The 23,123-nt window shown below is 46.4% G+C and overlaps 2 protein-coding genes across 2 annotated transcripts; one reads left to right on the top strand and one right to left on the bottom strand.

The window, feature by feature from the left end:
* Window positions 1–6,477: 6,477 nt before the first annotated feature.
* On the bottom strand, window positions 6,478–11,973 carry LOC146042372 (interferon-inducible GTPase 5-like). The gene is made up of 3 exons (XM_083162346.1): window positions 11,917–11,973; window positions 9,941–10,596; window positions 6,478–9,385 (listed from the first exon to the last, which is right to left on the bottom strand). The coding sequence occupies exons 1-3, from the start codon at window positions 11,953–11,955 to the stop codon at window positions 8,272–8,274; spliced, it is 1,809 nt and encodes a 602-aa protein (XP_083018472.1). The 5' UTR covers window positions 11,956–11,973; the 3' UTR covers window positions 6,478–8,271.
* On the top strand, window positions 11,376–18,288 carry LOC146042373 (uncharacterized). The gene is made up of 3 exons (XM_083162347.1): window positions 11,376–11,726; window positions 13,459–14,107; window positions 15,369–18,288. The coding sequence occupies exons 2-3, from the start codon at window positions 13,467–13,469 to the stop codon at window positions 16,411–16,413; spliced, it is 1,686 nt and encodes a 561-aa protein (XP_083018473.1). The 5' UTR covers window positions 11,376–11,726; window positions 13,459–13,466; the 3' UTR covers window positions 16,414–18,288.
* Window positions 18,289–23,123: the final 4,835 nt, after the last annotated feature.

The raw sequence follows: 23,123 nt of genomic DNA, 5'->3' as shown, positions 1-23,123 counted from the left end.
CCCGCAACCAATCAGGAGGAGGGTCACTGAATTTAAAGACAGTCCTGACACCGGCACTGACATCCTTTAAAAAGGCTCCGAAGAGAGCCGAAACGCGTTGGTTATCCACTCACCCATTGTAATACATCGCACCCTAAAGCCATCATCGACAAGCCGGCACCAGCCTGTAACCAGGGGCCGCAGTGTATACAAGCACAGTTGCGGCTGAAACCGCGGCATCCCGACGTCCAGCTCCCCATCTGACGGTGACGTCATCCATCGGCGCCCCGCAGACGGAGTGAGAAGGCCGGAGAACGCCGGGACACAGCCGCCTGGGAGGCCGGATCTGGGGACACCAGAAAGAAAGGTCTGGGTTATAACGAGCGGTGAACGGAGGAACTCCCCACCAGGAGCCCTGCGAGTCTTCCGCCGTGGTAGCTAGCAGCCTTCCAGGTGAAACCCATTCCGTGCGCAAATCCCAGTGTACCTCCACCCACCCCGCTGAACACAAGCGTACACCTAGAGACACCCCACTCCACCAGAAGAGTGGCATCGTGGGACCGAGCAGCTACGTGGGACTTATACGGAAAAGACTTTACCCCAAGAACTGTGAGTGCTGAGAGGGACCTGTGCACTGAGAGGGGACGGGACGCCAGCCCCTCTCACCACAGTACCCCCCTCATAACATCTGCAATATATGGACTAAGAAATGTCAATTTAGACATAACATATACATATATTTGCCCAATAATCAAGTTTGTTTTGCATGCACTATTTTTACTAATAAATCTCTTTATGCACCTTTCTTTATCTTATGTACATCTATTTGATTTGCTAACATTACCCTTCAGGCAGGCAGCGCCAAATTGCACAGTATTTCAGTATATCCACGGGGCTGGGGAATCCCCCTTCTTTTGGCAGCGCCTCAAACCATAGGTTGAGCGCAATAACCATCCTCTAACCATGCGCTTACACAACATCTTGTCTCATCGGTGGTGCCATCAGCCAGGATCCCCCAATCGTCTAGTGAAGTGGTCCCCAACCTAGTACCCCCCCCCCTCTGGGGGTATATTGCAGACCAGTTGGGGGTACTTAAAAATAATATAGGTAAGAATCTCCTGATGGTAGAAGAAGTCTCCCATTGCCATAGAGACTAACCACGTCACGTCAGTTTGGTCCACTGGAATTGACGCAACATGGGAAGTACCAGCGCTGCCCTCAAACATCAGCAATCATCTGTCCGCGCTGACCCGGGTGGAGAAAGCAGCAGGATTAATCCTACAGTTGTTAGCGGGAACCCTGGAGACAGTACACAGCCAGCAGCCAGACACAGAGGGACCTGATTCCTGAACGCACACTACTCCACCACTCCTTGATATAAAGACACAATACCACTCACTTCCACTCCACTCATAAGTACTGTGGGTAAGGGAGAGAAAAAAGGTTGGGAACAGCTTGTCTAGTGTGCACCAGCATTAGTTACAACTTCAAGATGCCCATTATGGTACAGCTGAGGAACAGTCTATGTCTCTATGAGCATGGTATCATGACTTCTCCCCAATAAATATTCTCTCATAACGACAATCCAGCAGCACTGATCTCACTGGAGAATACTTGTTTGTCTGGATTAATTCCTGGATGGTTTTTTATGTTTGTGCCAGAGATATAATTCATTTCAGCATAGGAAAACATCTCCCCTTTTAAAATACGTAATGCACTTTTTATCTATCATTATCCCGGCTTTGCTACGTAGGAAACAACAGTCTCTGGAATAAACGATTTACTGTACATCTGGAAAAGATATAAAATCTAGTAAGTGCTACAGAGATCAAGCAGAATAAATAATAAAGTGACAGACTAAAAGAAATCAGCGGTAAAGAAAACAAAAAGTGAATATCAGTAAACAGAAGTGAAATTCTCCTGCAAACAGAATGTGATATTTATTTATTGACTGTTCGCAAAGGTTACTTGGGTTTTATAGATACTCTGGTGATGTATAAAGTGCACCCTTCCCGTGTAGTGTAATAGCTCATAAACAACAACTACAGTATACTGCAGTAAATATTTCATAATGATAATGTCACTTCTATATGCCATTACAAACTATCTATAGCTTCCAAAAGAAGGCAAAAACCTTGTTTTTGAACAAAATAGATTAAAAATAATGATATATATATATATATATATATATATATATATTCCCATCTATTCTCATTTTCCAGCATTTCTAAATGAAGATGTTTTTAAAGATTCTAAAGGTGCATTTAAGCCAATTACATTAACTGTAATATTGAGGGGGTGATTCAGGATAACTCAGAAAGGGCAGAATTCGGGCCGGTTCCGATAGTGATAGCCGCTCATGCGTGTGTTTGCGCATGGGCAGACCCCCTGTGTGCATGCCTTCAGCATGGGTAGGGGAGGGAGGGGGCGGACAGGGGGCAGCTGGAGGGGAACGCCCTATCGTTTTATGGGTTTCCCGAAAATGCCGGGTGTTCCCCCGGCAACGCAGGTGTGGCGTTCCCTGCTCAACGTCACATGACGTAAGCGCTCGTCTTCATAGGACAGTTTAGGCTGACTTTTATTTCTGAAGTGGAGAGAAATCATTCCATGGCCGACGACCATTGAATTATTTCTCACCCCTTCGACCGCATGCGAAGGGATGCGTTTGCATATATCCCCGGGGATTTGGCGTGGGGGGTGGTGCATTTGGCCGTGCGGCTGCTGCTTAGCGAGCGATACTGAATGAGGCCCTAATTGTACAGCAACAAGGAAACCGTGGCAGTATTGCCTGTCACTCAGCTGCACAGAGCCCCAGGGATTGGCTGCGAAATCTTGGCATCTGCATATTATAATCATGATTGTGGTCATACCTGATTTCTGATATAAACATTCTTTCTCCAGTTATAGCAACACCCAATGGGCCTTATTCTAGTTCACTCTTTCTGACAAAATCCTTCTTAGATTGACAAAACCATGTGCACTGCAGGTGGGGCAGATGTAACTTGTGCAGAGAGAATTAGATTTGGGTGGGGTTTTACTTCAAAGTGAGCTCTATATTGCAGTGTAAAAATAAAGCAGCCAGTATTTACCCTGCACAGAAACAAAATAACTCACCCAAATCTAATTCTCTCTGCACATTTTACATCTGCCCCCCTGCAGTGCACAGGGGTTTGTCCATCTCAGAAGGATTTTGTCAGAAAGAGTGAAATAGAATAAGGCCCAATGTGAGCATCATTTTTTCATGATCGTTACCCAAACTTTGGTTCTGTTTGATTGGTTAATTCTGGAGAACTCTGAGACAGATCCCTCAAAGATATTGGGCCAGATGTACTAAGCTTCAAAAAGTGATAAACAACCAGCCAATCAGCTTCTGTCTGTCATGTCACAGACTGTGTTTGTAAAATGTCAGGCAGGAGCTGATTGGCTGGCTGTTTATCACTCTCCATTTTATCACCTTTTGAAGCTTAGTGCATCTGGCCCTTTATAAGATAATAATTGATGTGGAATGTGCTGTTGTCCTCCGAAAAGGACAAGTCATAGAATACTGCGCCGATTATGGGCCTAATTCAGATCTGTTCGCACAGCCGATAGTTCACACGGAGTGATTATCGATGAACCACGCCTGCCTATTGGTCGAAAATGCACATGTGCGATGCCCAGCTACGATGAAGGTTGATGTGCATTCAGTCGACAATTGAAGGTCGACAGGGCTTAAATCGACACCTGATATAGGTTGAAACGTTTTTTTAGCCGACATGTACCGACAGGCAGTTCTTCATACCCTACCATCCACTACAGCGTGGTGGGAGAATAAAATAGTGTTCTGACATTCGGGACAAAAAGAAAACAGTGGAAAAACTCATGTCAACCTTTTTACTGTCGACCTTCCCATTGTTGACCTTAGCCTGGTCGATCCTAAGCCCTGTCGACCTTCAGTGTTCGACCAAATGCAGTCAACCCTTTGGCCCTTACCCGCCAGGACATGGCCCTCTGGAATCCAAGTTCTCTGCACATTTTCAGTCTACCCCCTGCAGTGCAGCATGGGTTACCAAGGTGTAAAGTGACTGGCTCTTTATTGCCTTGCTCGCATCTGATTGGTTGCTATTGGTTACTAAGCACGCTGCTGCTGTGCATTGTAAAAAGTCCCAGCGAAGATGATCAAACACTTAACTGGCAATATTTTTCCTGAAAACATATTATGCTGATGAAAGGGTGTCATTTGTTTTATGGGTGTAATTCCCTAAACATCATTCTTTATGATCTTACTGCATTATAAACAATACTTCATTTGCTTAATGCTTCAGTTCAGGTTTTTATTGTTTGTCATTCCGCACGTCCCCACCCATCCCATTACCATCACTTAGCACTGAGGTCAGCCTAAGTGAGTTTAATAGCTGTTTTCTCAGATCCAAATGAAAAACCCCAATAAAGTAGCTAAGGACAGGCTGCAGGAAAGCCGTGATCTCCTAGGCGTCTGAACACAGGCAGCGTGTAGTGTTTGGGTAATGCGGAGTTAGTATAGGAACATCGATTCTTACTAAAGGCCTGATTCAGCCTTGATCGCTGGGCTGCAAATCTTCAGAGCCCAGCGATCAGGTAGGTATATATGTCGTTTAGCGAGCAGGTAAACGCTGCCCCGCAGAACACACGCCCACTTCGCCGAGCGAATGCCCACTCTAGCAAGCGGGCGGATGTACGCTTACACATCAGCTCGCATGAGGCCGTATGGAGGAAAAACCCTTCAATGGTCGCACCACCAAATGATTTTTCCAGCCTTCGCTCTGAAAAGTCTATACTTTCTTTTCAGATGGCCACTATCCGCCGAATTATGGGCAGGCACTAAGGTCATGTGACGTTAGCCACCCCTCCCTCAAGGATGCATAGGCATGCCTGCGTTCGCAGGGGTAAACCCAGTGTTTTTGTGGGCACGCCTATAAAACGATGGGAGCTGTCCCCTGCATCTGCCCATTATTGAGCGAACGCTCCAGTGAGTGTGAAACTCACTGAAGGCTTTTGCTCCATATTCGCGTATGCGCCAACCCCAACCATCGTCTGGGGGAGCGTGTTGGAACATGACCGATCAAGAGCCAGATGCACTAAGCTTCCAAAAGTGATAAAATGGAGAGTGATAAACAGCCAGCCAATCAGCTCCGACCTGCCTCGTCACAGACTGTGTTTTAAAAATGTCAGGCAGGAGCTGATTGGCTGGCTGTTTATCACTCTCCATTTTATCACTTATGAAGCTTAGTGCATCTGACCCAAGTCTGAAGTGGACATTTTGCTCCTTAGCCACCAATCAGATTCGGTACAAGTGTATTATCACGGCACCCTTCGCATCGCATCGCATACCTCTTAATAGGGTATGCGATGCGATTTCCGCGTGAAAAAGCCTGAATGTACATATATTGGAACGCATTGCATGCCAGCAAATGGCTTACGATGCCATGCGATTTTTAATTGTACAAGCACCCTGATGGGTGCATACAATGTTAAATGCTCCCAGAATGTTAAATGCCCCCTCCCCCATTGTCAACGCTACCCCCACTATCAATGCCAATCCGAAGCGTGGCTCCGTCCTTTTCACAACCAACTATCCCCGTTGGCGTGGAAAAGAGTTAAATAGTGTGGCGAGCACAGCGAGCCCCGCGAGGGGACGCGGAATACATGTAAAGTAATCTGCGTCCCTTCACGGGGCTCGCTGCGCTCGCCGCGCTTCGGGCTCGGTGGCTCGCTGCGCTCACCACACTATCTAGAATCAACTCCATGCCAACGTGGATAGTGGGGGTATGAAAAGGTCGGAGGACGCGCACCGCCGCCGCTCGCCATGCTTCGGATTGGCGTTGATGGTGGGGGTGGCGTTGACAATGGGGGTGCATTTAACATTGTAAGCACCCATCAGGGTGCTTGTACAATTAAAAATCGCATCTGATCGCATCGCATTCCGCTATATTGCATGCAATGCAGTACGATCAACATTGTGGGCGCCGTGATAATACACAAGTACCTCAGATTCTACCTATTATCTTCTAAAAGGTGCTAAATAAATGTTAAGTAAAATCTGGTCGGTTGCTAGGGGCAACTTCTTCACTTTTATAAAACCTGCTCTTTAGTTCATACATCAAATGGCAGAGTCAGCTTATATAAGATTTCACAATAAAAGAAGATGAATCTAAGCTTGGAAAGTGATAGGCTACCAACCAATCAACTTCTACCTGTCATTTTTCTTTCATGGCATGGGCATGGCAGTTACAACCCGATTGGTTAGTACATTATCTCTCTCCATGGTTCATCTCCCCAATAGAAAGGGTTTTTGGTGAACGCTGGTCCTTACTGGTGATGTCAGGCTATTGCAGCCATGTTTTATCCAATCTGAACACCGCTGTGCGTTGCCTAGGTAACGCCACCAGAGGAGTGCCAATTTGCACTATAACTAGAGCTACCAATCAGATACTTGTCTACTTGAGCGAGACATATAAAGATGAGTTCAAAAACAAATACTTTTCAGTGTCACGGAATTGTTCTTTTATTATAGAGATCAGTAAAATAAAGTCAGTCAGTCACTTGCAGGCATGCAAATATGGATTTCCATAGAAAGCTGTCATCGGGGACGGAATCACCTCTAGTATACCATTCACAGGCTGTGAGTATGCTGGCGGTATATCAATAAATGTGTATAAATAAACAGGTTTTACACGCAAGACAAGATGAAAACAGCAGGTGGCGCCACACGTTCTTATGTAGTACAAGTTACTGCCATATTTCCCAACATATGTGTCCGTATAATGATGAACTTCCACTCTATGATAATAATGTCATTGTCTGAGCATGGCTGAGCTTGGTAGTACTGCATACAGCAAGTATATGTGGTAACAAGATTCACAATATTATGGCTGTATAGTATTTATCTTGGCATTGCTGACTAATTCAATAAATTATAATATAATTAATAATACATAACTGGTAATAAAACATCTGACTGAAACACCTATTTCCAGAGATGATAAAATCTACACTACACCGACAGAGGAGAAAGCCATTTTAAAGGCTCAACCATTACTCGGAGTGTGCCAGGATCCAGGTACTTCATCAAAATGGCTGCCGTGCCTCCAGCTGTGTCTAGGCAACTGGTACACTGTAACTTTGTGAAATGGAGCGAATGAGGACAGTACGGAGAGTGGGCTGAGTGGTATATATTTGGGGTAGACCTTTAGCTGCTATTGAATTACACATCCCAGCATGCCTTGCCAGTTTTTGCAGTTAGGGCATGCTCAAACTGTCGTAAGGCCTGCTGGAATGTGTAGTTCCACAGCAGCTGGAGTGCTACACATTCCCTGCCTATGGAATATATCATAAACAACATAAATTACTCAACTGCCAGATCCTATAAACTTTTGCTTATTTAATTACAGAAAAAAAATACATTTTAGTTCTTTCACAAAGCATTATCTTTCTGCATGGAATGAAGTCATGCAGAACTTGTAATTCATATTTGACCAGATATATACGTGTACGAGTTGTAAAATGACTGAACTAAGGTTTAATACATCCCCCCACTTAATAATCAAATAAATTATTATTATTATTTTAATAATTAACCTGGTGCCTTATTATATAGACTGTATGAGCACCATTTAGACCTATCTGAATTTTCTCAAGCTGGGTCGTTTTTGTCAATTTAATTTGCAATGAAAGTAAATAGGGTTTATGAGTAAACTTGTTGCAAATTCACTTTGAAAAAGAATGCTGCTATTCCACATTCAGAACTAGATAAGTCTAATGAGTCCTCATAAGTGCTGTATTTAATACATAAGGATAACTAAAAACGAAACATTTTGAAATGACATGGATCACATGGATTGACAATACAGTCCCATTTATTGAGTTTTAACTATTTAAAACTCCTTGCACATGATAAAATGGTGCAATAGCCAATCAGTTCAACCCCTTTTCCAAACACATGACAGAAGCTGATTGGCTGGAGCACCATTTTTCATACACAACGAGTTTTACGTTTCTAAAACTCGTTGATAACTAGGCCCCAAAATTTGATGAGCTTCACCCATTAATGGCCTACACAATAGTGTTGTTGATTAAGTGGTGGTTAGGGGGAGTTGGCAGCATTGCTTCTGACTGAAGTTGTTGGGATTTTTACGATGGACGGTTTATCTGTGGATGATGGTAGATCTCAAAAATGGCAATATTTCCTTTACAATTGCTAAAAGTACATAGCAGCAATCTTAACTGAATTAATTGAATGCTTTAGCAATAAGGTTTATTAATGGAATTTAATGGCTAAGCAGGTGATTTTGCTCTCGCTAGTACTCGTTGGGCATCTTCGGACATGGCCTCTAAACATCGACTCAATACTAAATAGCTGGCATGGAAGGCGATTCCTCCAGTGGCCAAGGGGCCCAAGAGAGGAAACCTGTGCAAAAACACTCCTGCTACTTCTAACCCAATACCAGTGGCCGAGCCTAGCAGTTTTCCAACAAGCTCACGTGTCACCCCCTTCCCTGCAAGACTCTGGATCTCCAGCATTAGAGCGGGAACTGGGATCCCAGACTTATGGGACAAGTTGGTGAGTGAACCAGCATCCAAGCCCAACTCTTGGCGATAAGTGTCCAGCCGTGCAGTCAGTAAGGAGAGGTCACATGCAATGCCTAATCCAGGGACGGGTACACTGGCCACCAGGCTGGAGAGTAATGCCACCTTCCAAACCTCCTGGGAGAGTGCCTCTTTTTTCTTCTGAATGACTTCAGCTGAGAGGTTCGGGAGTGAGAGGAAGAATGCTCGCAATTTCTGGCTGGAGAGTCTGTTCTCCAGGTGACTCAATAACCTATGAAATTCGGGTCCTGGAAGTTTTGCAGGAGATAGAACAAAAACTTCATTACTTATTGGTCCTTGTGGGGCCTCTTCATTCTCACAATCCTGGATAAAGACACTGTCTTTGCCCTCTTTGTTCAGTTCTAGAACCAGTGATCTGTAACTACTTGAGGCCTCCTGCCAGGGGGTGAGAAACAGTAGTGTAAAGTCGTAACGGCTTATGTGCACACTTTCCAAGTACTTTTTTGGCTGAGACTCCAGGCTCTCCATTCCAGGAAGGTCCCACAAGCTGGCCTTTGGGTATTTTAGGCTAGGATACTCAATTGGATTTTCAGGGTTTCCACCGTGGGCTGCACCACACTCCCCATTGGTCAACCCGTGGAGGCAATTCAGAATAGAGTGACGGAATCCTGGGTTGCCACCCATTAGTGCAAGATCAAACCGTGTGTCTAACAGAGAGTCCAGGCTGCTCTGGATGAACCTGACCATCTCCGAAATTCCTCCCCTCTCCAACGCTGACTGCAACTCTGCAATCTCTTCATATCCGATCACCTCGTACCCCTGCTGGGCAAGACACAGTGGTCTGTGGATAAAAGGTGCAAACATTAGGTAGTTAAAAAAGCAAGATAAAAGGGGAGTTCTGCAACTAGGTAAAAATAGGCAAGAGGAGGGAATGGGAGGGGACGGAGGGCACAAAAATGTAATATATGAAGAAAAATCTCTGTGATTTTCAGTACAAATTTCGACACATGTTAGCAGAAATATAAGGGGATATCATGGATAGGGAGTGGGAGGAAACGGGTGGCCTGAAAAGATGCGTAAAGATGTTGCAAGCAGTTGCGTACAGAGACACACGCAGCCGCTAATACAGGAGGCCACACTTTTGAGACGGTAATGCAAGGTCTATGTGTCTCAGTCCTTGCCCGGTGGTAAGCATGGTTCTACACCAGAGCAAAGGCTTTAAAGCGCCATTAGCATAAAGCAATGGCGGCCATAACCGCGTCACACTCAGAATCAGCCTTATGGTGTGTATACACCTGTCAGAGTATTTTAATTCTACCGAACCAGTGGTCAGTTGCTGAAACCTTCACCTCTCTCGCTAAGTTAAAAAAGAATAAACAGCCATATTGCTTCTTACCTGCCGCACACTTTTGATATCTTCTCTATTTCGGCCTTCAAACCCGGAGTGTCCAGTTTACATGGCTCAAACCCAGACACCAAAAAGAGAGGTGTATCCTCCTTTTCTGACATTTTATCAAAGGGCAGCAGACAGACCGTGCGTAACACTGACAGGACTTCCACCCTCGTGAACTCTTCCTTCATCCTCTTCTTCAGAGTATGCAAGTCACAGTCCACCTTAGTGCGCACCAGGCAGAATCTTTTACCCTGCGTTAGTGCGCTGCGAGCCAGGTCCACATGAGCCTGTGAGAACTGGGCATCAGTGACCAGAAGCAGCAGATCAGCCTCAGGAATCCACTTCTCTGGAGACCCGTCATCTAGCGGCAGCTCCCAGAGAGTCAGACCTGGGTGGGACGGGTGCAGGTACAGTAATGGGCCACCAGCGCGGTTATGATGAAGGAAGGTAGCTCTGGAATGTTGGCCATTTTCAGCGAGACCGAGAAGGGCCTGTATCAAAACAGTTTTACCAACACCTGGACCTCCTGCAACCGCAACGGAGAAGTCCCAGCAGTCCTCAGGAGGTGAGACCTCTGTATGGACATATAGCTTCTCCTCAGCTTCGGGTGTTTTCAATTCCCCATCGGACAAGCTCAGCTCGCTGAATGTTTCCATAACCTGTAGGGAACAGGAAAAGGGGTGCATTTGTAGTGCGACATTAGGATATCTAGCACAACACGAGCAGTGGGAAGGAGAAGTAGAGTTGGCGGGCCTTGGTGAAATGACCACCTGGATGTTCAATGTTATCATATACTCAGAGAGTGGCATCTGAGCCCCCCCCCCCCCCCCCCCCCCGGCTTACATATGACATAGCATGGCATATAGGGCAGAAATCAACATGTATATAAGGGACTGTAGAATGGGCTGCAGAACATATAGGATATATTAAGAATATATATATGTGTGTGTGTATATGTGGATATATATATATATATATATATATATATATATATATATATATATATGACAAATCAGGAGATATGTATCATATTATTATATAATGAAATCCAGGGGATGCAAAATAATATTTTGTGTATCAGGCTGATGATGTGTAGAATATATATATATATATATATATATATATATATATATATATATATATATATATATATAAACACACAGACTGAGGTGCAGAGTATAGGCCTGGGTAATGCTTAGAATGATGGGGTGCAGGGGATTTTTATGAGGGGGTGTATGGATAAGGATAATGTTACTGGGAGGGGTGCAGAAGGTGAATCACGGGGGGGGGGGTGTATTGTAGGCGGAATGGGGCACAGCAGGATGTATATGTGAGCGTGCAATAAGTGACAGCAGGGGGATGATATGCAGCATGGGGGAATCACAGAGGAGGGAGGGGGGAATGGGGCTGGGGTGGTCCCCCTTTCCTCACTGGTTATAGGTGCTGTATATGTTTCCTGATGTCAGGGCCCGGATATCCTCAGGCAGCGGCACATACACCCGGCCTGGCTGTTGTGTCCTTCGGCTTCTCTCTCTCTCTGATCTATCCCACCCCCTTCTCCTGACGTGCCCAAGTGTCCTCCCTCCTCTCTGCAGAGTCATCTCCTCCTCCTCCTCTCCGGCCTGGCTGGCACACACAGCGGAGGCCTGGGACAGCCAGCTGCGGCAGCATAGACAAGAGAGCTGACACTCGCTGCATATACATACACCCAGCCGTCGCAGCAGGGACCAGAGAGGACTGGCATCATTATATACTCGCTTCTGCCTATAGCATCGAGTCTGTGCAGCAGGCAAGTATAATGCACGTACTCATTGTAATGTCACTGGCTCATTGTCACCTCCTTGTGTTGTGCTGCCTCCTATGTACCCCTCCATCCTTACACCCATTAGCCCCCTTCATATACACTGTACCCCGTCCCCATACCCCCCTGTGCACCTGGCTCTAAGTATAAATGCAGCTTCATTATGCCACGCCCCCACCTGCACGGGCACCTGCATCTTGCCCTTCGCATTCTGCATCTTCACTGTGCCACGCCCCTCCCCTCCCACTGGTCCTTGGCATTCTGCATCTTCACTGTGCCACGCCCCTCCCCTCCCACTGGTCCTTGGCATTCTGCATCTTCACTACACCACGCCCAACTCCGGCCCAACCCCTGGTCCCAGCCAGTATTGTTTGTGCTCTTTCACTATGCCACAGTTTTGGCTGTAACCTCTCTCACTCCTCACCCTATTGCCTGTTTCTGGGGAATTTCACTCCTCACCCTACTGCCTGTCCTGGGGCATCTCATGCCTCACCCTACTGCCTGTCCTGGGGCATCTCCTCACCCTATTACCTGTGCCTGGGGCATCTCACTCCTCACACTGATGTATTGTGATTGCATACACCTGCTTTATACATTATATATTGTATGACATTTCATTTGGTTGTAAACCCTTAGATACATTGTGCATGTAGTTTTTGGGTTGTGCATGTCATTGAGTTTGTTGCCTGATTTTGGTTTAGGATTTTGTCCTCTTGTGTTCCCCATTTTCTGCGTGTTTTATTTTGCTTTTAACATTCAAGTAGTATGTTCCCTGTATGCGGTCCCTGGGTCAACAATGTCTAGGTTGACAGTCACTAGGCCAGCCACTAATGGCCGACAGTGACTAGGTTGACACATAAGAAAGGTCGACATACCCTATGTCAACATTGACATAATGTCAACACAAGCATAAGGTTGACATGGTCGACATGAATAAAGTCTTTTTTTTTAAGTGTTTTTTTCATACTTTACATGCAAGTGGGCATATAGTGAGAATATAATAGTGCCCGAAGCAGGGCTGCCACTAGAAATTGTGGGGCCTGGGGGGGGCGCAGCCAGTGAAGAAGACACTTGCGCCACCGGAAGGAGACAGGCAGAGAAGATGAGGGTGCCGGAGGCAGACTGGGGATGGGTAGCGGTGGGCGGGCCTAGGACAGCTGTACCCACAGTACCCCCTTGATGGTGGCCCTGTCCCAAAGCATGGCGAGCACAGCGAGGGGACACGGTACACTTTACGGTGTCCATGTTGATATAGACATAAAAAAAGCACGATAAACTCATGTCAACCGTATTCATGTAGACCATGCCCATGTCGACCTAAAGCTTGTGTCCACCTTCTGTCAATGTCGACCTAGGGTATGTCGACCACTCATGGGTGTCAACCTAGTCACTTTCGACCGTTGCTGCTCGACCTAGGGACTGTCGACCCAGATATTGTCTATCATCGATACCGTATCCGTCCCCAGAATCATGGGGAATATAAGCATCTTTTTATTAGGCCTCAGAAGGAGATAAAGTACCAGCCAATCAGCTCCATGTTACAAGCGGTGTTTGTGAAAAATGGCAGTTAGGGGCTGGTTGGCTGGTACTTTATCTCTCTAGTTCATTTCTATCCAAGGCTTTTAATAAATAGATCCTATATTTACTAACGATTTTTAGATTTATTTTTTCAAATTAACTATATTTTTGTATTAAATCAATGTTTTGTTTTGCTTGCAAGGAGAAGAAATGGCAGAAGCTGAGGTACCTGCAGATGGATCTTCTGGACCACCTGCCCCTGACACATCTCCAGAGTCACTCAGCTTCACTGTTGCCATCATCGGACCACCGGGATCCGGAAAAACCACACTAGCCCGATCCCTTTGTCACCAGACAGAGCAGTTCAGTCATAGTTTCCTGGAATCATACTTTAAGGGAGAAGAGGGGTCTCATGACGTCGGCCAATATACTTACCCACCTTTGCCCAACGTGACTATTCTTGATCACCAAGGGTACAAAACCGGTGGCTCTCCCACCGCTTATCTAGAAGGCATTAAGCCTGACACTGTGCAGTGCCTCGTGGTCACATTCGGGGAATCTATAACCCCTGCAGACCTGCAGCTTCTCGTGGCCCTGAAACATGTAGGGAGACCCTTCTGTGTGGTGCAGACTCACACTGACCTTACTCTACACACAGAGAAGAGACGGCAGGGAAAAAGTTACTGGAGAGGGCAGACATTGCTGGGCCTGAGGAACAAAACACTGGAACAACTGAGTGGAACTGGGCTGCAAGAATCTAGCCTCTTCCTGGTATCCTGCTTGGAACCACTGAACTTTGACTTTCCAGGGATGGTGGATTACATGGAGAGGGAGATACTGCAGTGGAAGAGGTGAGTTCTAGAAACGAGGTAGTAGCTGGATTTATAGAACTACATTTAATGTTAGCATAACTTATACAGAAAACATGGCCTGTTGGGGATACGTAAGGGGTAGAAACTACCAGTCTAGAGCAGCGATCCTCAAATCCAGCCCTCATTTTAACAGATGTGGTATAGTATGTTTAAGATTAGAATATTGATATATTCAGATTATTATATTGACATTTAACGTGTCGACACAGGAATGTTAACATGGTCATGTGTTAACATTTTTACTATGTAGACATTGTTCATGTCAACAGTCAAAATGTTGACATAGCATTCCGTCCACTGTGGAGTGAATGCTTTGCATCTTATCTTAATCTTTGATATCGCTCAGTGTGTATGCAATATATAGTTCATTCTGTATCTCCGGGGTCTTGCAGGAAATTGCTAGCGATATTGTTGCCTGCTTTATTGTATATGTTTCCAGATGCGCCAAGCTTCAAAAGTGATAAACTGGAGAGTGATAAACTACCAGCCAATCAGCCCCTAACTGTCATTTTCAAACCCAGCCTGTCAAATGACAGGTAGGAGCTGATTGGCTGGTTGTTTATCACTCTCCATTTTATCACTTTTTGAAGCTTGATACATCTGGCCCATTATGTATGCTTAAGACAGGCATTCAGATCTGATCGCAGTACAAATTTGTTTGGAAAATGGGCAAAACCATGTGCACTGCAGGTGGGGCAGATGTAACGTGCAGAGAGAGAGTTAGATTTGTGTGAGTTATTTTGTTTCTGTGCAGGGTAAATACTGGCTGCATTATTTTTACACTGCGATTTAGATTTCAGTTTCAAAACACCCCATCAAAATTTAACTCTGCACATGTTACATCTGCCCCACCTGCAGTGCACATGGTTTTGCCCATTTTCCAAACAAATTTGTACTGCAATCAGATCTGAATAAGGGCCTTTGTGAGCTGAACCATTGTTCATGAGAACATAGCCTATCAATTCACTAGCAACTGATGACATCAGCATGGTCCCCAGCTGATGGATTTGGTGTCTCAATTCTCTATATATAGTCAGATTGCTAATTGCCACATTCAGGAAAATATTGGTTCGTTCTACAATCATGTTGTCATGACTTGCTATAGTAAACTGGTATACTTTATGGAATCATTGTTAAGGTTAATGGAAACATCTTCTCTTGAATTTCATGAGTGTTTTCCTATATTTTTTTTAGTATGGATTTATACCGATTTCTTACCAAGATCTCCCTTTGTTTGCAGGCCTGGCAGTTACCATGCCGAACCTCACTGTCAAGACCTGGTGTCCGTGTTTGAGGTGCAGTGTGATCAAGAAGGGCTGTCAGAGTTCTGTTCCCTTCTCAGTATCTTCCTAGACAACCCCCCTCCTGTTTCGGCTGTAGTGGGTGTGACAGGCAGTGACAAGGATGGTATACTTTCTGCTCTCAGCGAACCCCCACTTTCGGGTCTCATAGTGAGACCCCTCCCTGGGCCCGGTACACCGCCAATGTCTGTGGAACAGTATCTGCAGAACCTCCAGTCGGAAGCCTGTGATGTCTACTTGATTGTCGGATCAGGGATGGACAATAGCTCCCGTGCCACTCTTGTGGAAGCTTTGGTTGCAGCTGGCAAACACTGTATGCTGATTGGTGGAGAAGGAGACAGAAGACATAAACATGATGTAAAGGGGCAAGTGGAGGGAGGTAAAAAATGCCATGCCGGCACTGACCTGCCTGGACTGCGGGTGGCTTTGGAGAAGGGAGGACCTCAACTGGTGAGAGAGAGACTTCTGCATGCCATTCCCTCCATTATTGTGCAGCTGGTAAGGAGGGAGCGGAGAAGGCTTATGATGGGTGTGTATGATATCTGCCTGGACGTGTGCACCAAGTCTTCTCAAGGGCTACTCCTGGAAGCTCTGTCCACCCTCTCATCTGCCCTTTCTTCATTTCGTGCACGTTTTGGTTTGGATGACGACTCCATAACGTTGATCTCACAAGTGACCGGCTGCAGCGCTGAGGATTTGCGCTCCGAGGTCCAATGCACTCTGGCCCAGGACCCTAGCGCAGAACAGCTGCTTCACATGGTCTCCCAACCTCTGTCTCTGTCGGAGATCGTCTGGAGTTATATACCACACTGGGGAGGAGGAGAAGAAGCTCCCACCAGACTGTCTCAAGAACGTACTTACAGGCTGCTTGTGGAGGCCGTCTGGGCCATGGCAGAGGACGCTGAGAGGTTACTGCTGCATGGATGTACCAATCAAAAGGTGGGGAAAGAGAGAACCGCCATCTGCCACTGGCCCTGCGTGTGATTTTGCTGACCTATCAGCTGCCCAGTGCTCTGGGTCCTTACTGTTGCACCTTTTACGCTTTTATGTATCTCTGTCTTGAGTGAGACACTTGGCACTAAGCTTTATCCCAAACTCTACAAAAGCAACATACATACGCAAAATGAATTACATGCAGTTATGGGAGTGTAGTGCTCATAGTTTTCTCAAACTACAGTAAATTAGGTATAATAAAATAGGATCTGCCTGTCAAGTGTCAAAGATACTTGTTGTAGTAGATGCTCAATGGTTTATGAATATCTGACATACTACACCTGCATGATCTGTATTACCAGCTGTAGCTCCTGCGTACAAGCCAATGCAGTAATTAAGTGCTAAATAAAAAATGGATATTGCATTCCCAAACACCAGTTCTTTCCACGGATCCAGCTAAATCATATAACCCGAATGTAGGCTGTCCCATTAATACCTGTCCGATCTAAGACAGCGTTTAGGTTATTTCAATTAATAGACTGGCGTTTGGTGCGTGTGATGAAAACCGCGATCCTGCATTGTGTAGAGGTGGTCTAGCAGACAAGGCAATTAGAACACAGGATGGCAGTAATGTTTCATGAGGAGTCTTTCGATATAATGAACTACACTTACACGGAAAACCTATTCTTCAGCCAATCCTAATTGTTTTGTTTTTAACATATCTTCATTGGTTTGGTAGATGGATCCTGAATGCAAATAAGATGCATACAATTAGCAAGCCCCGTTTTTAAATGTGTGTGCCTTCATCCTGTTGCCTCAGTATGCTTTATGATATGAATTGTTGGTTGTAGCTCGAGTAGGCGGGGCCTATTTCTAACGTACACGTAGTCAACCACACGGGTTGGGATCATTTGGTCTACAGCTGGACACCACTAGGTCGACATGGGGAAAGGTCGACATGGGACAAGGTCGACATGGGACAAGGTCGACAGGTCATTAGGTGGACAGTGTCTAGGTCAAAAGGTTGACATGGGGTTTTTCACAGTTCTTTTACCTGAATGTCGACACAGTCGACATGGACACAGTTTAAAGTGCACCGCATCCCCTCGCATCGCTCGCTGTGCTCGGCACACTATTTTGTTCTCCCACCACGCCCTAGTGGATGGTGGGGAATGAAATACCACCTGTCGGCACATGCTGGCTCAAAAAACAGTGAAAAACCCCATGTCAACCTTTTGACTGTTGACCTTGACCCATGTCGACCATCATGATGTAGACCATATGAACGTATCCCAACCACACAAGCTACATCTGGCCTATGAACAAACACGCTTGAAAATAGGGTATGCATACACGTATGCAAGTTATACATACAGGGTAAATGATAACACAGTGTTCTTCATTATAGCACCCTGCAATTTTTAAAACCCGTGCAGTTCCTCTTTGCTGCCTGGAGTGTTGCTCTCTTTGCTCTTGAGTTTCTAGCACAATCTGGTCTGTATCTCAGCACTGAAATACTGCACAGAGTGTACTAGAAGCACCACAATGTCACCCCAGGCAGGAAAGGGTAATTGCACAGGGCTTGAAAAGCTGCAGGGTGCTAAAATGAACACTAATAACACGGCGGGTATGTTTATGTTGCACGAGAATGGTGACTTGTTTGCACTAAATAACTATAATTAGCATATGAGATCCCGCCCTCTAGAATGTTACTGTATACATTGTTATAGGTTTATAATATGCGGCTAGTGGTTACGTCCCACTTGTGTATAAACGATAGCTAGACAATATGGTTATTTCTCAATGTGTCGCATGTCATTACAGAGCGCACTGTTAGATAACAGGTGTATGCCACGTGGCTGCCTATTTATATTCATGTTCCGTGTCATGATTATATATTTATCTCTAATAAACAAGCTGCTGTTACATCTGACTTGTCTGCAATGCTTACATTCTGTATGGCTGGAAAACATGTGTATGGGGTTCTGGTATGTAAGCCTGTCGTTGCTACAGCTGTCATGGGAATGCTTCATACAGCAATTCTGAGGGAGAAGTGAAATGAATGTAATTCACTCTGAGTAACGGTCTGGATCACAGGTAATACTTCCACTGGTCTATTTCATAGCACTACCCATAGGGCAGTATTGAGAGAAGGAATGGTCCTGCGTCTTCCAGAACCTTCTCATTGTCCACCTAAATCAGGCAAGTCCAAACTGTGGCCCTCCAGCTGTGAAGCTACATATCCCAGCATGCCTTGCCATAGTTTTAGCATTCCCTTATAGCAAAACTGTGGCAAGGCATGATGGGTCTTGTAGTTTCACAACAGCTGGAGGGCCATAGTTTGGACAACCTTCTGACCCTGTCACCCTAATATAGGTCAACCTTCATACTGTCGTCCCTATGACCCATACCCCAGCAGGACAGTGTCCAATCCGGACACCTAAGAGGTAGGCTTTAAATTTTAATGGCATTAAGATGGCAGCCTCAATTCATAAAATGCTGAGTGTAATCACAGGCTTCCCATAATATTCCTTTCATCTTGAACACCTATGATTTATACAGGTTCTGGGGCTGATATAGTACCAAGCAGCAGCGGTACATGCTGGGAGGGATCCCTCACACTTTAATGAGTAGCTTATAGGCTTATATGGGGTTACACCAGCTAGAGCTGGTGTAACCGTCGCAGCAGATCCCCGCAGGAAGGGGGGGTTAATGCATTTCAAAACGCGGTAAAACCCCCGAAACCTGGGTTTTTACAGAATTTTTTGTTTCGTACATCCAGCTCATAGAGAGACTAGTAGTTACCAGCCAATGTAACAACATAACAGTAATGTCAGCACCGGCAACATGGGATTGCTTCATCAGGCTCCATCTAGTGGCAGTCAGCAAACACAACACTTGAATTCCCCCCATAGAGCTGATGTGCAGCATTCGATTTTTAGGTACTTGTTTCCTACCACGGCGCGAGCGATAAAAATTGTGTCCATCGGGACCCCCCTGAAATCGCGCCGATCGCATCACATGCAACCAAATCGCATGCGATGCGATCAACGCGATTTTTACATTGGAATCAATGTAAAATGGTCCCTGAGACCCGATTTTTGATGGGTCAAATGTCCCCCCATTGTTAACGCCACCCCACGATCAACACCAACCCGAAGCGTGGCGAGCGCTGCGAGCCCGCGAGGGGCGGCGGTACGCGTCCTCCGACCTTTTCATACCCACACTATCCCCCACTTTTCATACCCCCACTACCCCCACTATCCATTACTTCACAGGTATTACGCGTCCGCTCGCCACGCTTCGGGCACGGTGGCTCGCTGCGCTCGCCACACTATATAAAATCAACTCCACGCCGACGTGGATAGTGGGGGTATGAAAAGGTCGGAGGATGCGTACCGCCGCCCCTCGCGGGCTCGCTGTGCTCGCCACGCTTCGGGTTGACGTTCATCGTGGGGTGGCGTTAACAATAGGGGAGCATTTCTCATGTAAAATACCCATAAGGGTGGGTATACAATGAAAAATCGGGTCCATTGGCCCATTTAACATTGTTCCCTGTGTAAAATCGCATCGGTCGCATTGCATGCCTTAACTTAAGGCATGCGATGGACGCAATTTTTTAATTGTCGGGGAAAAGACTAAAAATAGCCTTGAAATCGCGTCGGTCGCGTCCATCGCATACCTTAACTTAAGGTATGCAATCACCTACGACGGGCGCCATGCTAGGAAACAAGTACCGATTTTTATTATATAGGATGGATACATATATTTAGGTACTTGTGTATTATCACGGCGCCCATTGCATCGCATACCATAAGGCATACGATGGTATGCGATGCGCAGTGTGGTAACTAGATACATGTGGGCCCCATAGCAAAAGTTTGTATGGGCCCCTATTTATCACCTGAAGCTGAAAAATGTATACAACACATGATACTTTGACAGGCAAAGTGGGCCCCTCTCAGCTCTGGGCCCCATAGCAGCTGCACCCCCTGCACCTATGATAGCTACACCCCTGGCGATGCGATATCACGCAATGTTGTACAATGGCATACAATTTTAAAATTGTATGACATTGTATATGGCATACAATGCCATACAATGCGATGGGATGCGATTAAAAATTGTATAAGCACCCTAATGGGTGCTTACAATGTTAAATGCACCCCCACGTCACCCCCCACTATAAACGTGAATCCGAAGCGTGGCGAGTGCAGCGAGCCCACGAGGAGCGGCGGTACGCGTCCTACGACCTTTTCATACCCCCACTATCCACGTCGGCATGGAGTTGATTTTATAAAGTGTGGCGAGTGCAGTGAGCCACCGAGCCTGAAGCGTGGCGAGCGCACGCGCATAACTTCACAGGCGCATAACTTCACAGCTCGGTGGCTCGCTACGCTCGCCACACTATATCAGGGTTGCCGACTTTCTCATTCTCCTCTCCGGGAGAAGCCCGGAGAGGAGAGAATTAGTAGCCGCTCAGGGGGTGGGGCTTAAGCGTGACATCACTAAGCCCCACCCCCATGCTGGTAAACCAGCGAATTCAGTGATCTCCGTGGAGGGGGCGGGGCTAAAATGATGCAATTGTGTCATTTTAGCTCCGCCGCCTCCTCTGAGACCCGAGGATTGCGGCATTTTAATGCCGCGATCCGGGGGACTGCGGGGGTCCCCCCTGAATCCGGGAGGGTTGCCCACCCTTCCGGGGGGCCGGGAGGGAGCCCAGATTTTCGGGAGACTCCCGGAAATTTCGGGAGGGTCGGCAACCCTGCACTATATAAAATCAACTCTGCTGCCCCTCGCCACGCTTCGGGTTCACGTATATAGTGGGGGGTGGCATGGGGGTGGGCAAGGTGTGAATAGGTCCTATTCAAGGTGTGAATAGGACCTATTCACACCTTGCACCCCCCTAGGGTTACCACCCGTCCGGGATTACTCCGGACAGTCCGGTAATTAGACCGGGTGTCCGGAGTCCGGAGGGGTGGCGTTCCCGGACTATACAATGTCCGGGAACTAAAGACCTGAGGGAGATCCTGCGCAGCGCTGCCGGAGAAAGCCAGCTAGATACCGGCAGCGCTGTGTGTGATGTGCAGGACAGTCCGCGGCTTTTACAAATCTCGTTTTGCCGGGTGAGGAGCAGCCGGAGATGCGGAGTGAGTGACAGGACGTCGGAGATCCGGAGCCAGGTGACGGTGTGTGACCGAGGTCGCGCTCGTGTCTGTGGTGAGAGCGGGGTGATTGTTCCGGGAGGAGGAAGTTAGTGGCGGGAGGGCGGCCCGCGGCGTGGCGGGGAGAGAGTGTCCGGTCAACGCCTGACTCTGCACAGAAACCTGTTTTGAAATAACGCCCGGGCATCCTGGCAGCACAGGGGACTGCAAGGCAAGCTGCAATGTGTCTCTAGAGTGAGGGACCCTGGGGTGAGCCATGGAGAGGAGCCACCCACGGGCACCCAGGCTGCCCTCGTCCCTACCTGGCTGGAGACTCCCAGTGCAGCTGTTGCTTCAACTCCACAACTGCCAGCAGGAGGGCTTTAACAAGGTCACGCAGGAGCTGATCCTAAAAGGTAATGGTGATGGGGTGGGGGGGGGGGGGGGAATCATGTGACAGTATTGGGGTACCTATCATCTGCCCCCTCCCTGGCAATAGTGGGGTACATAGAGTGTGTGGCATAGCGTGTAATGGGCATAATGGTGTGTGGCATATGTTTAATGGGCATAACTGTGTGTGGCATATGTTTAATGGGCATCACGGTGTTTGCTATAACATGTAATGGGCGGTACAATGTTTGATATAACGTGTAATGGGCAATATTACATGTGGTATACTGTATACAATGTAATGGGTATACGACCTTTAATCGGCATTATGGTGATTTTTTTTGCTGCGCACAGTTTATGTTATCCCTACTTTAAAAAAATGTCAGTCCTGGCATAACGAGTAATGGGCATAACGTGTAATGGGCATCACTGTGTGTGGCATAACATGTAATGGGCATTATGGCATGTGGTATACTATGGCATTTTGTATACTATGTAATGGGTGTGTGACATGTAATCGGCATTATGTTGAAAATTTTTGATGCGCGCCTGCGGCGCGCACTGTCTATTTTTCTTCCTTTACGAAAACCTTTTTCAGTCCTGGCATATCGTGTAATGGGCATTGCAGTGTATAGCGTAACATGTAATGGGCATTATGGCATGTGGTATACTATGTAATAGGTGTATGATGTGTAATCAGCATTACTGTGCCTGTGTTGTCCCTATCTCAGAATTATTTTTTAGTCCTGGCATAACAAATAATAAGCATAATGTATAATGGGCATCATGGTGTGTGGCATAACATGTAATGGGCATTATGGCATGTGGTATACTATGGCATTTTGTATACCATGTAATGGGTGTGTGACGTGTAATCAGTTTTATGTTGAAAATTTTTTGCGCGCGCCTACGGCGCGCACTGTCTATATTGTTCCTCCTTTACAAAAGAACGTTTTTAGTCCTGGCATATCATGTAATGGGCATTGCAGTGTATGGCGTAACATGTAATGGGCATCGCGGTGTGTGGCATAACGTGTAATGGGCATTACTGTGTATGATGTATCATGTAACTGGCATTATGGTATGCAAAATCAAGAATGAAATTGAAGCAAAGGTTAAAAAAAAAAATCAACATTAGGCGGGTCAAAGGGCGGAGCTGGGGGCGTGATGGGGGCGGGTCTGTGGGTGTGTCAAGGGGCGGGCCACTGTCCGGGAATCTCTCAACAA

Source organism: Crinia signifera, chromosome 19 (genome assembly GCF_055691185.1).
Source record: "Crinia signifera chromosome 19, ASM5569118v1, whole genome shotgun sequence".
NCBI classification, from domain to species: Eukaryota; Metazoa; Chordata; class Amphibia; order Anura; family Myobatrachidae; genus Crinia; species Crinia signifera.
This window is presented reverse-complemented; position numbering and strand designations above follow the sequence as displayed.